Here is a 12,462-nt window from a genome sequence, read left to right as displayed (position 1 = left end):
TTTAGTGACAGTACCTTAAGGAAACTTAATGTTCCTTCGTGTAAACAAATTAACAAGCACAAAGAATACTTACAAAAGGTATACAACACAATACAAAAACTTATTTGTTATCAAAACAGTGTCTCCTGTAAACATTTTTTCTTCATAACACAAAATGTTTGACAAAAGAAACTTTAACGAAAAGATATTGGTGATGAATGAAAGAAGCCTTAGCCCTTATTTGTTACTTGAAAAGAATATGTAATACATTGACATGTTCTCGTTTTGTTAAAGAAATGTGTCAGTGGTGTCTTGTCTTCATTTTTACCCAGTGTTCACAGTGTGTCACACCTTTTTTTTTTTTTTGAGGGGGGATAATCATCCAATGACTTCTCCCGCCTTGGGTAAGGCGAGAGGGAGTGTCAGACTCTTACTGACTAAAAACCACCCCGTTCCTTCTCCTGCTTTTCGACCCGGAGCCCCGGTAAACCCGCTAGGTAGTCCGCAGCTCCGGATCAGAGGTAGTCCGCAGCTCCGGATCAGAGTGTGTCACACCTAAGAATGGTTTTATTACGATAAAATAAGTGCACGCCTTTTATCCACTTTTGCCTACCTCGGGTGAAAACGCGTGCATTTATTTTATCCCCGAGGTAGGCAAAAGTGCACATTACCTACGACACGTAATTACACTGTACAATGTTCACACGCTTTTCGCCATTTATAAGTCCCATATAATAGGAGCAAAACCAGAAAAAGGTTAGGATTACTAATTTGCCCGATCCGGGAATCGAGAATCCTATCGCATTGAAAGAGGCTTAGATTATACAACGTGTAACAAAATACCCATATACATCAAGAAGCGCTGATGAATACAGGTTGAATAGAATCTCTACACAAAGTTTCAGCTTAAAATACGTTTAAAAAAAATAGTACTAAATACTTGGCATACGGATCACCTGATGGTAAGCGACCAGCGACGTTCATAGCGCAGTGCTTTAATTGCAACTTATTTTTACCGAAGTGTCCTATTCGATGCTGTGTTTAGTATTTATACGATTTACTGGATGGAGTATGAAAACCTGGGTTACGTTACTTAAGTGAAATAGGTACACTATATTTAGTTATATTTTTATAATAACTATCGTGAGACATAATAAATTAACTAAAAAATCACGGTTTACTCATGTATAAGTACATTTATGGAGAAAAGCTCTACTAGTAGCAGCATGATGAAGTCTCCCTCTAAGACTCGAAACCAGTAGAACTCTTCTACATTAATATGTGTGAGTAAACCGTGATTTTTTAGTTAATTTGTTATGTCTCACGATAGTTATTATAGAAATAGAACTACATATATACGGTAGTGTACCCATTTCACTAAAGAGATTTATCGCATGATTTTTTAGATAATATTAAGTTCTGTAGTAAAACTTTAATTCTTCTCCCCCAGTTGTGGAACACTCCCGGCCTCGCGTCTGCTCGCTGCCAGAGAAGCCATACAACCCTCGAGTATCAGACGACCTGTACCGGCTCCGCACCTTCAGCATCACCACCAAAGGAGGTGTCGTCAACTGCGGGGACTCCATCTGCAACCGCAGGAGTCGGTCCAATACTTCTGTTAATTCTACTAATAGCAGGTAAGAAGAGGATTATGTTTTGACTGCACAGTTGGCGCAGTGGCTGGGCAACTGGCTGCCGTTCAATGAATGTATCGCGGGTTGTGTGTTCCACAGTATGTTGTTCCGGATCTGGGTGTCATGTGTATGTGAACCTGTATGTTTGTAAACGCAATCACGATACTGGAGAAAATGTGGGGTTAAAAAAAATTGGTCTGATTGAAATTTTTGATATCAAGACGATCTTAGGACCAAAATCAATAAGCAAAGTCTTGGTGTTGCATTCGTAAATACACGATAGGAATTAAAAACCCTATCGTGTAAGGGATAAGCGTTGACTTCGCGTGTATTCTTCATCTCTATTTACCTACTTACTCCAATTACTTTATTACGGAGTTTCTTATATTCTTTATATTATTCATCAGGTTACGACAAAAAATCTAGTAAAAAGACAATGTAAACACATTGTCTTCAATATTTTCTACATCAAAAACAAGGTTGCGTGCAACAACCAATCATCAGTCACTGCCACCATGTACCTTATACATATAATGACAGACATTCCACAGTATAACACAGATTGAGTTGTTAACGAATCAGAGTGTCAGTCCACGGGGGCAATCATACATATTATATTATTGCCGGAAACATTACTCAAACGATACGTCTGTATATTGTAATGTGTCACAGTCTATTATATTGTGGCATCGTAAAAATATGTGCGTGATTTGTTTAAGCTTGTTGTGTATGTACATAGATTGTAGATAGTTAGTCTAGTTGTATTTGAGATTACTTTAGTTCTGTCTAATGGTAGCTATACTTATAGCTTTCTCACACGCTTCTTAAGGCAGTTGTCCCACCAACGGCGAGAAAACGACTAACTATCGGCTATTTTCTCGCTCAAGAAACGTACAATACATATACTTTCCGTGTAAACAAAAGAGATGCATATACAAACAGTTGATCGCTGACTGTTCACACTGCCGGCGAGTGCTCGCTTCACTAGCTTGTCGCTGAGCGACAAGAGCTATGAAAGATAACACTCGCTCGGCGACACTCGATTAGAACTTACGCCAGAGAACAACCAGTGGTCATTTTTCTACAGTGCGTATCGTACTGATGCGAGTAATCGCCCGCCTCACTCGCACACTCGCTTATAGCTGAGCTACACAAATATCGGAACTATGCACTCGCGCCACGCGTCTCGCTAACTCGTTGCTAGTTCTAGCTCTACTCGTTACTCGTTAATCGTTGCCGGTGGGACAACTGCCTAAGGCTCTTGAAAGTTTTTTGAAAATAAACTTGCTGAAGACTTAACTAAGAGTACAAACGGGGTGTTTCTTAGTCAGTAAGAGTCTGACACCCCCTCTCGCCTTACCCAAGGTGGGAGAAGTCATCACCCTCAAACAAAGACATTTTAGTAATGTCTTGGCAGGATTCCATACATTAGGATTCAATGTATTATAATATTGCCCAAAAATGGGAGTCCCTTTCTTCATAACCCTTCCTGACATTTTGCTAAGTCCTTAGTGTCTATTAAATCAAGCTAAAAAAGATAAACAGTCAAGAAAGTCCAGCAAATCACAATTAGACTATACTATTATATCAATATATAGGTCGTGGTGGCTGTCAGTGAGATAGACTACATTGCAGGCGGCGACCAACAAAGAAAGTGACGCCGGCGGCAGGTAATCAGATTAGTAGAGATTTGTTACTGATTACCGTATTGCGTGACTTGACTAAGGTTGCCACTCTACTCCTTGACAGATATTATTTAGATTAGACTAGGTTCTGTCAGCGACTTCGCTCTCATTCCCGAGCGATAAAAATCATCGTCTGTATACCGAATTGCATCAAATTCCGTTCAGTAGTTTCAGCGTAATTGACGGACAAATATCCAAACATCCAAACTTTCGCATTTTTAATTTTAGTGTGATATATTTTTGTAAATGTATAGAGAAGCTGTGCAATTGGATTGCCATTAGTGATTTGCACCGTCACTTCGCTAGAAAAGTAGCAAAACGCCATTGCTTAGATAGATATTTCACCAACTGCATTCTCTTCAGTTTTCACTACCCCATCACCAGATGAGTAGCGGGGCTCCATTGCTTAGGGGTGATAGTGATTCCCTTCAGTTGTGTGATAGATTAGAAGATTCATAGAGAGCGTTTCCACCCACGCGAAAAAGTGCGTCTGTAGAAAGATGCAATTTTTTTTAGATGACTTGTTATTAGTCTGCGTTAGGGTGTTTGTCTGCCCTATTATTAAAAATATTGAAACCCCGAAAAAAAATCCAGCAGTCACCCGTAACATTAATCTAAGGAGTCAGCCTCGAACCAAATTATATAAATTCGCAATTTGTGACACCCCTAACTCCGACCTACTTTTCGCACCCCTAGTTGATTACCACGGTCACTGAAGCAGTGCGTCTTGTATGACGACTTGTAATGGACTACATTAGTGCGAGCCATTAGCGCACTAATGCCACTGTGTTATGAGCTATATCCGTAAATCAACATAATAAGTGGTGCGTTTTTTGCTGTTTTAAGGAGACATTGCCCCTTAGTTTTTAGATGGAGGTTAAAAGCGTTTGTAGACAAAAAAAAAACGATGTCATAAGTTGTTTGAGTTGTTTAACTAGTTAATTGACTGGTTTTGGTAGATTGCCTTGTTGATTGAGTCATAAGGAGTATGACTGTCAAGCAAGTCTCAAGTTTGATTCCCGGGTTAGGTAATGTTATAGTTTTTTATTTTCCGTTTTTGTTTGGTTGGGTTAGGTAAAGTTATATTGGTTTTCTGAAAACTATTTAAAATTCTACTTCTTCTACTATCTAATTATCTTTGTAATATCATGGATTTTGGAGTTGTGTCCGGTGAATGGCAATTGCTGACTGCTATTATTATATTATCACAATACCACGCTTCACACTAATATTATAATTGTAAAAGTTTGTTTGTTTGAACGTTTATCCGTCAATCACACTGAAACTACTGAACAGATTTCGATAAAATTTGGTACACAAACAGGGTGTGAGCTAACTTGGATGACAGTATACACTTATAATCCCACAGAAACGCGGGCGAAGCCGCTAACAGAAGCTAGTATCACATAAGACTTTAAACAGCCAATGAAGGGTTTTTCTCAAAAAGGTGGCACAATAAATTTATTTTATTTACTTAAATCACAGGAAATTAAAAAATATAACCCTCCAGGGATTAAAAGCCGTGACCTTTTAACTAATGGTCAATTGGTCATAGCAATAAAAAAATCCTCTGGACTCTACGTGGGTGTTGCAATGAACGGTATGACAATATTTTATACCCACACTGTATATGGAACCTCCCTTAATAAGAGAGTAACCACATTATAAGGTAATCTGATTTATGTGGATATATTGGACGTGTGATATTGGTTTAAGTATATCGCACACCTAGTAATACATTGGCACATTTGCGGTTTTCATAGTTTACCTGACTTGTTTAGTTTTTAGTTTACTGACTAATGAACCGTTGTTTTACGTGCGTGAGGGGGGAAACTACAATAATGGTATAGTGACACTTACGACCTCTCTCGATGAATATGGAAACAAATAGATTATTATGCACTTTTAAGCACGTAAACCATATAAAGTCAATTTCGCATTTTTTGCAGATGTGCCAATATATTACTAGGTGAGCGATATTATTATACTTCTTGTTATTGTAGGTAAGGATCGATGGATGTGTGTGTGGTAAAAAATTTGATTGATAAATATATAGTAGACTAGCGACCCACCCCAACTTTGCTTGGGTGTAATAATTATAGACCTTCCTCTTGAATCACTCTATGTATTAAAAAAAAACCGCATTAAAATCCGTTGCGTAGTTTTACAGATTTAAGCATACAAAGGGACATAGGGACAGAGAAAGCGACTGTTTTTATACTGTGTAGTGATGACAGTTTTCACGTCACTTCAACAGCCTATAAGTGGCCAATGCTGACCTCTCAGCTGACTCTTTCTCACACGGAGAAGGTTTGAGAATTAACCGCCAAATTAAGCCATTTTCAATAGAAAAAAATACAATTCTTCAAAAAAGGCCAATTGATGTATGTTTAAAGTATTTCACGTCAATCAAAGTAACTTAATTTAATATGACGGATTTTAAAACGATTATATTATGAACAGTAAACAACATTAAAATTGAATTCGTTACGCTTCATCAAGTGGCATTCGAGGAACGAATGTCAATCAAGCGAATATTTTGATTAATGATATAAATCGACCAGAATTACAGAATTACAGAAATACAAATTAATTGGAGCTCTTGGGATGAAACCATTTCAAATAGGGATTATGATGGGGTATGAAAATAGAAAAAAAAAATACTATTTGGGCCGTCTGTTAGGTAAAGAAAAAAAGAATAGACACGTATTTATTTCTATTTCATCGTATAAGATAACAATACTTAGATAAAAGGAATCAAAAGTTTAGGAGTGGGAGCAAATACGTCATTTCTACGGATAAAACGTACATAGAAGTGTCGTCATGCGATATTTCAAATCAATATAATATCTTCGAAAGTATTTGTTTACGTAAGAAAATAAAAAATACGTGTCTAATATTTTAAAATAATCTACATGACGGACATTACACTAAAAAATTGGTCATCACCCTATTGGGACCCCAGATTTGGACCCAATAACTCAAAAGTTAACTCTGATTCTGCAATCTGCTCCAAAAACAATAAATTCGCACCTGAACGTAATTCCAAATTCAAACTTGTACAATAAACAGGAAGTTGGAAACTCAAAGTGAAACCATTCATTCAATAAGGTGCGAACCTGTGAAGGTAAGATTGGTCGTTCACTCGTTCATTAGTTCACCGGTCGCCGGTCAATATTTGGGAGTTCAGGTTTTAGTGAGAATGAAGTTTAGATTAGCTTCTGTGGGTAACTAATAGATTAAATTACTTTATATATGTAGCGAGATATACTGTGTATATACTAAAGTGTTAAGAAAAACGCCAATAGCTGAGAAAGGTGTATCAGGTCAGGGCTGATTCCCAAGTCCCAATTATCCCGCAACGTAGGGGAAAGTGGGGTAAACGCGAACGCGGGGTAAACCCGAACCCAATAGTTTTAATATGTTAGAAAGATATAGCCGTATATCACTCGTCGGTAACTCAGAGATCACGCCACCACCAGCGCCAGTCAATGAAACGGGAGACGCGGGCGCACGTACTTTTCAAGGTATGTCAATTTTAATATTTTCAATGTTTTCGATGTAAGTTTTTGATAAGTTGAACTTAGTATAGCTTTATTTCTATTGAGAATAGTTATTTAACCTTTACATAGTGGGAAACTTACATACTAAACCATTCAAATCACAGTGACGCATTTGGTAAAAGTTTTATAATCTAAAATATTTTTTCCATTTTATTTTTTTCGACCCGGTGGGGTAAAGGCGAACGCTGCATGTCGGGTAATCTCGAACGTTCGGCATTACTCCTCTCTCCTTTTTTTGTTAGTTCCCTGTTCATATTTTTTTTCCAACTAGCCACTGGCAAATAGGGTATAGTGTTTTCCAGTCTATGTTGATTTCCTTGTTGCACTAAATTATGTTGTCGGGTGATTTTAATGATGCTAAACATCAAATAAATTGTTTCAGATGCCCCGTAATTATAAAAGAAAAACTGAAACTAAATACAGTTTAGAGGATCTCAAATAGGCTATAGTCGATGTCCAAACCAAGAAACTCAGCATTGGCAGAGCAGCAAATACTTGTGTTCCAAAAACTACAATTTACCTTACTAATGTTAGTACGTGATTACCCCACTTGGTGTTCGGCTTTACCCGACATCAGTTGGGTAAAACCGAACACTAAGGGTTTTGTTTTTCGGTCATTTTGTTATATTTTATTAAAAAAAATAATGATGTTGATTAGTAATACGTTAGCTAGATAAGTAAAGTTTATAATTCAATAATTAAAGAAACTCTGTGATTTGATTCCACTGTTTTATTTATATTTTCCCTTAGGTGTTCGTGTTTCCCCCACTTTCCCCTACTTGTAACACCTCTGGCGTTTCGGGTGTTCATGGGCGATACCGATTGCTTACCATCAGCTATTCCGTATTCTTGTTTACCGGCTTATCACATAAAAAACGAGTGTTACATTGTGGTACATCCGTTTATTCGGGGATTAGAAGACATATTAATACCTATATTTTAATGTAAACTAATAATTGGAAATGTCCTTCAATTATCTTCATACAATTTTAAGTATTAAATCTGTGTAAAGAGAGTACGCCATTGTGTTGTCAGGATTGTAATGTAATCGTTTGATCTCGTGCCGTTTGTTGTTTCTTAATTAACTTGTGACTCACCTGCTCCTGCTATCTATATTTAAGCCACGCCCATAGACAGGAGGAAGATTCGTTGATAGTACTTTTGGGGCAGTAGGCCAATGACCTTGGGCATCTGTACTGTAATCTATATTGCTTTTGACCATCTTTTCATCAAGTTGTAAGGATAGCTGTTACCGAAAAAGAGGCTGCCCTCGTCTAGATTTTTTTATAATAATTTTGACGTATAAATGTGCTCTTTTGTAGCCTACTTACAAAAATAAATGCATTGTTTCATTGATTTTTTGTTCGGGCAAATGAATACTGAATTTTTAGGGATGTTTGGACCACCTTATTATTATTTTACTTCGAGTTCAAACTAAAAATATCCCATCACACCCAAGCCATTCCAAAAGTTCGGATCAGCAGTGGCTTTTACCCTCTTTCGGACAAAGAAACAATAGGTAATAATTTTCTTAAGATTACAGAAATATTTTCTAACATGACATTTCGCACTTCAATAAGCGCGTCACTCAAATACAACCAAATTCTCAGATTGATTTTAGTTTGTAACCTTGTTTCTAACCGTTCATTACTCAATATAGCCTAGCCCTACCACCCACGCAACCGATACCTCTTAAATTATTCCTCTCACAAACGCAAAGAAAAATCTGTGTACCTCAAATCTTTTAATTTACTCTCTTTTGGTTTTCAAGGAAATTCTGTAAAAATATCACCTTTTTCCAATGTTGTGTTTTCCTTTAGCGATCTTTAAAATGCTGTGCATGTAAGGTGATTTAAAGGTAATTGTTTTAATATTTGATTTTATCGTTTGTGTTTTGGTGAATTTTGGGAAGATTTCCGGATCAAACAAGGAATTATTCAGCTTTGACTCAGTAATAGTACAAAGTCTGCTATCTCAGTGTTTGGTAATAGGCTTACATATTATTCCGGAGCTTAATGCGTCTAATAGACCTTTGTTCAGCAGTGGACGTCTCTCGGTTGATGATGATGATGCTAAATAGAGGACGCGGAGTCCCTAACAGGTGCTGACAGTGGACACAGGGTGGTTTTGGTGAGGTAAAAATCCCACACTCCCTAGTCTTTTATTCCTAGAAATCTAGACACGCCTAATGAAGGTTACTCCCCATCATCAAAACAAGGCTTACATATTATACTTTTTTTTGAGGGGAGAAAAGTATTGAATACTACTACTACTAATCCCGCCTTGCCTGTGGCGAGAGGAAGAGTCAGACCCTTACTGACTAAAAACCACCCCGTTCCTACTCTTGCTCTTCGAGCCAGACCTAACCTAACCTAAAAAAATCTTAAGTGTTTCTTCTTTCTGTCTTTTATTTTGAGGATGATTCATTCATTCATTTACTACGTTAGCGAAAGGCTATTCACACACCCTAAATCAAAAAAGTCACTTTAGAGTGACTTTAGACGAAGAAAGTAATTAATTCGACAGTCCTTCTTTGCCTTACCTAACTACCCACTTGACTCAAGTCATTCGAGTAATAAACAGAATGAAACAATTATACTTATAATTAGGTCTGCAATGTAACAAGGAAGTCCTACCTCAGTTACACGTCAATGTCAATAACCTCTCTAAGGTAATCACGGGCACTTCACTCCGAGGCAATTATAATGATGTAGATACTGGAGGTCTACTCTTGTCTTTATGTATAAGGATTTTATATTAATAATTATGGTTGAATTAATGTTATATTTTTATTATAAGTTTCGTGAGAGATACTGCATTAATTATTATATGTTATCGGATTACTCACGTACCTAACTGTTTGACGAGAAACTCGACTAGTTTCAACGTGTGTCGCGGAATGCAGCTCATGAATATGACCCTCTAGTATTTTCTATTCTTTTAAAAAACGTTGCACCACGCTAGTATTTTCTCCTGTGTCGTAGATTGTATGGTTTGAAACTAGTCGAGTTTTTCGTCAAACAGTTACGTGAGAAAGCCGATAACATAACAATGAAAGCTTATTTTCTTTCAATTTTATAGCAGAAATACATTTGTAAACCCTTTCCAGCCACTTGGAGTTGCACTAATGGAATAAATACTACTTATATTGAAAAGCACCTCACGTTGAGTGGTCGTGTAATATTGACGGAGCAGTATGTAGTGCCTTCAAGTCTATAAGTAGAAAGTACTAGAATGTTTACTATTCGTTCTAGGTTATGGTACTCGTATTTACTATATCTATTCGTATGTAATATATATTGAATAAGTTTTATGATAGTGTATTTACGGAGCTGCGAAATACCCAGCGGGTTACCGGGGCTCTGGCTCACAGAGAAGAAGTCAGAACGGGGTAGTTAGAGTCTGACACTCTCTTTCACTTCAAATAAGACGGGAGAAGTCATAGGATGATTTTACCACTCATAAAAAAGACAATATAATTGTAATAAGTTTCAATATACCGTACATAGATAGGTACAAATTACAAGCTATAGGGATGTCTTTTAATATGACAAAAAATAACACAAACAAAACGATTGATTTTCATCAGAAGATAGTGTAATTCAAGGAACTGAACGAATTACATTATCTTCTGATGAAAATCAATCTTGTATGTGATGTTTTTCATAATATTATTTACTTATTAACCGGTAGTTCGCCGGAATACAGATCTGAGCGAGAAGCAATAGATAAAAGTAACTTATTATGTGTGTATTTGTAACTACTGTGTCTCAAATAGCGGCAGACAAGAATCACCAAAAATAAATACAAAACCAGAGGTATAAATGAACAATAAAATAACCCGAAAACTACAATAGTCTAATTGTGCTATAATCCAATAACTACGTTACTCTTTGCCTCAGATTCTCTAACTTTTTCCAAACTTCTTTGTAAATCTCCAGGCTCAATTGGCTTAGCCAATCAGTTTCGGATTTCATTAACGTCGTATAGAAATTCAGAATACACTATTTTACTAGTCAAAAAGGGTATTCTCGTCCTTTCATTAACTTGGAGTTAATCTGATCTTAATAGGAATATTGAATGGAAAAGAAATTTTACAAGATATTTTTGCTAGTTCTTTACGTTTTCTTATCTTTGAAAAGAAATTCCTATTATGGGGTTTTAATATATTTTCACTTTAATTTAAACTTTTTTTGAGGTGGAAAATCTTTAAATAACTTCGGAGTGAGGTGAGAGGGAGTGTCAGATCTTACTGACTAAAAACCACACTGTTCCTACTCCTGCTGATCAAACCGGAGCCCAAGTAGCCCGCTAGGTTGTCCGCAGCTCCGAGTCGGGTATCAGCCCTACAGGGCCCTATCTATGGTGATCTATTGATTCTCTGAAGGGAGCGCAGAACATTTTGTTGAATAAAAATGTTGTTGTTATTGTGTCAGAGTAGATATTAATCTATAACCCGCCTTTTCCATTAGAATACATCACATTTTATTGTGGATCACGCATGGTCTATTGAAGGGAATAGAACTTGCTATTCGTTGCGCAACAGCCGGTCACCCTGCTACTGAGTCACCATTAAATATTATTTGTTATATTAATGTTCACACCATGTCATAAGACAATATTGCTGCGTTAAAAAATGGATTCTCGTTCGGTTTAAAAATAAAATCGTTTCAGTGTATCAGCCTGAATGCTTTATTAATTACTTAGGTGAGCCTTCAGGCCATTTTTTCAGCGCTCGCTTTATGGACCCTATTTTTAAACGACCTGAAACTAATTGGTATTTAAAAGTCAGGGTTACTCAATATTGTGTTAATTTGGAAAGTAATATTATTATTTGCAAATAAATTTTTAATAATTGATGCAAATTGATGCAAAATATAAACAAACCACTCTTACACTCAACTCACAATTTAACCCTGATCAGGTAACAATATTCTTTGATAAATATGCGCGCACGGTTATAAGGATATGCCGTAACAGGTGTTGCACCGTGGGGGCTCCGGAGCAGGTCTATTAGAGGTCCCGGTGCCCGGTGGCCACCGGGGTGGTTTTAGTGAGGTAAAAATCCCACACTCCCTAGTCTTTTATCCCCAGAAAGCTAGGTGCCTTTTGAAAATTTCTTTCCTCATCAAAAAAAGGTTCTTAACTGCCAAAACTGAGCCTAGAAGTTACACTATTCATCTACTTACGGCTCCAGCCTACTTACAACCAACGTAAAAGAAAAAAAAAATAACATGACACATTTTGCGTCTAAAAACCGAAGTTATCTACGAAAATAATCTATACAGGCGAGTCCCCAAAGATTAGCAGTTACAAACGACTTTTGTTAAAGGTGACGGAAAGTGGGCCAGGTGACTTACCTTATAACGTACAAATGTCACAAATACTAAGACCATGATTGATTGTAGGCATCTGCAGAGAGCACATCAAGCTACTCCCTTTCTATTTCTTTAATTTGCAACTTTATTATTTCGGTATAACGTCGAATATTCTTTGAAAGACATTGACAGATTTGTGTAGCTTGACATGCTGGCTATAAACGCTGGCAATTTAAGCTACTGCATTCTATCTCCTCATTTTTAACTTTATTATTTTGATATA

The 12,462-nt window shown here is 36.9% G+C and overlaps 1 protein-coding gene across 1 annotated transcript in view; it reads left to right on the top strand.

The window, feature by feature from the left end:
- The window catches only part of LOC118277540 (uncharacterized), a 150,624-nt gene that overhangs the window by 102,999 nt on the left and 35,163 nt on the right, over window positions 1–12,462 (top strand). The window contains exon 3 of the mRNA XM_035596381.2: window positions 1,430–1,616. Coding sequence (XP_035452274.1) covers window positions 1,430–1,616 — 187 coding nt within the window. The remainder of the gene's footprint in view (window positions 1–1,429; window positions 1,617–12,462) is intronic.

This window comes from Spodoptera frugiperda, chromosome 10 (assembly GCF_023101765.2).
Source record: "Spodoptera frugiperda isolate SF20-4 chromosome 10, AGI-APGP_CSIRO_Sfru_2.0, whole genome shotgun sequence".
Lineage (NCBI taxonomy): Eukaryota > Metazoa > Arthropoda > Insecta > Lepidoptera > Noctuidae > Spodoptera > Spodoptera frugiperda.
This window is presented reverse-complemented; position numbering and strand designations above follow the sequence as displayed.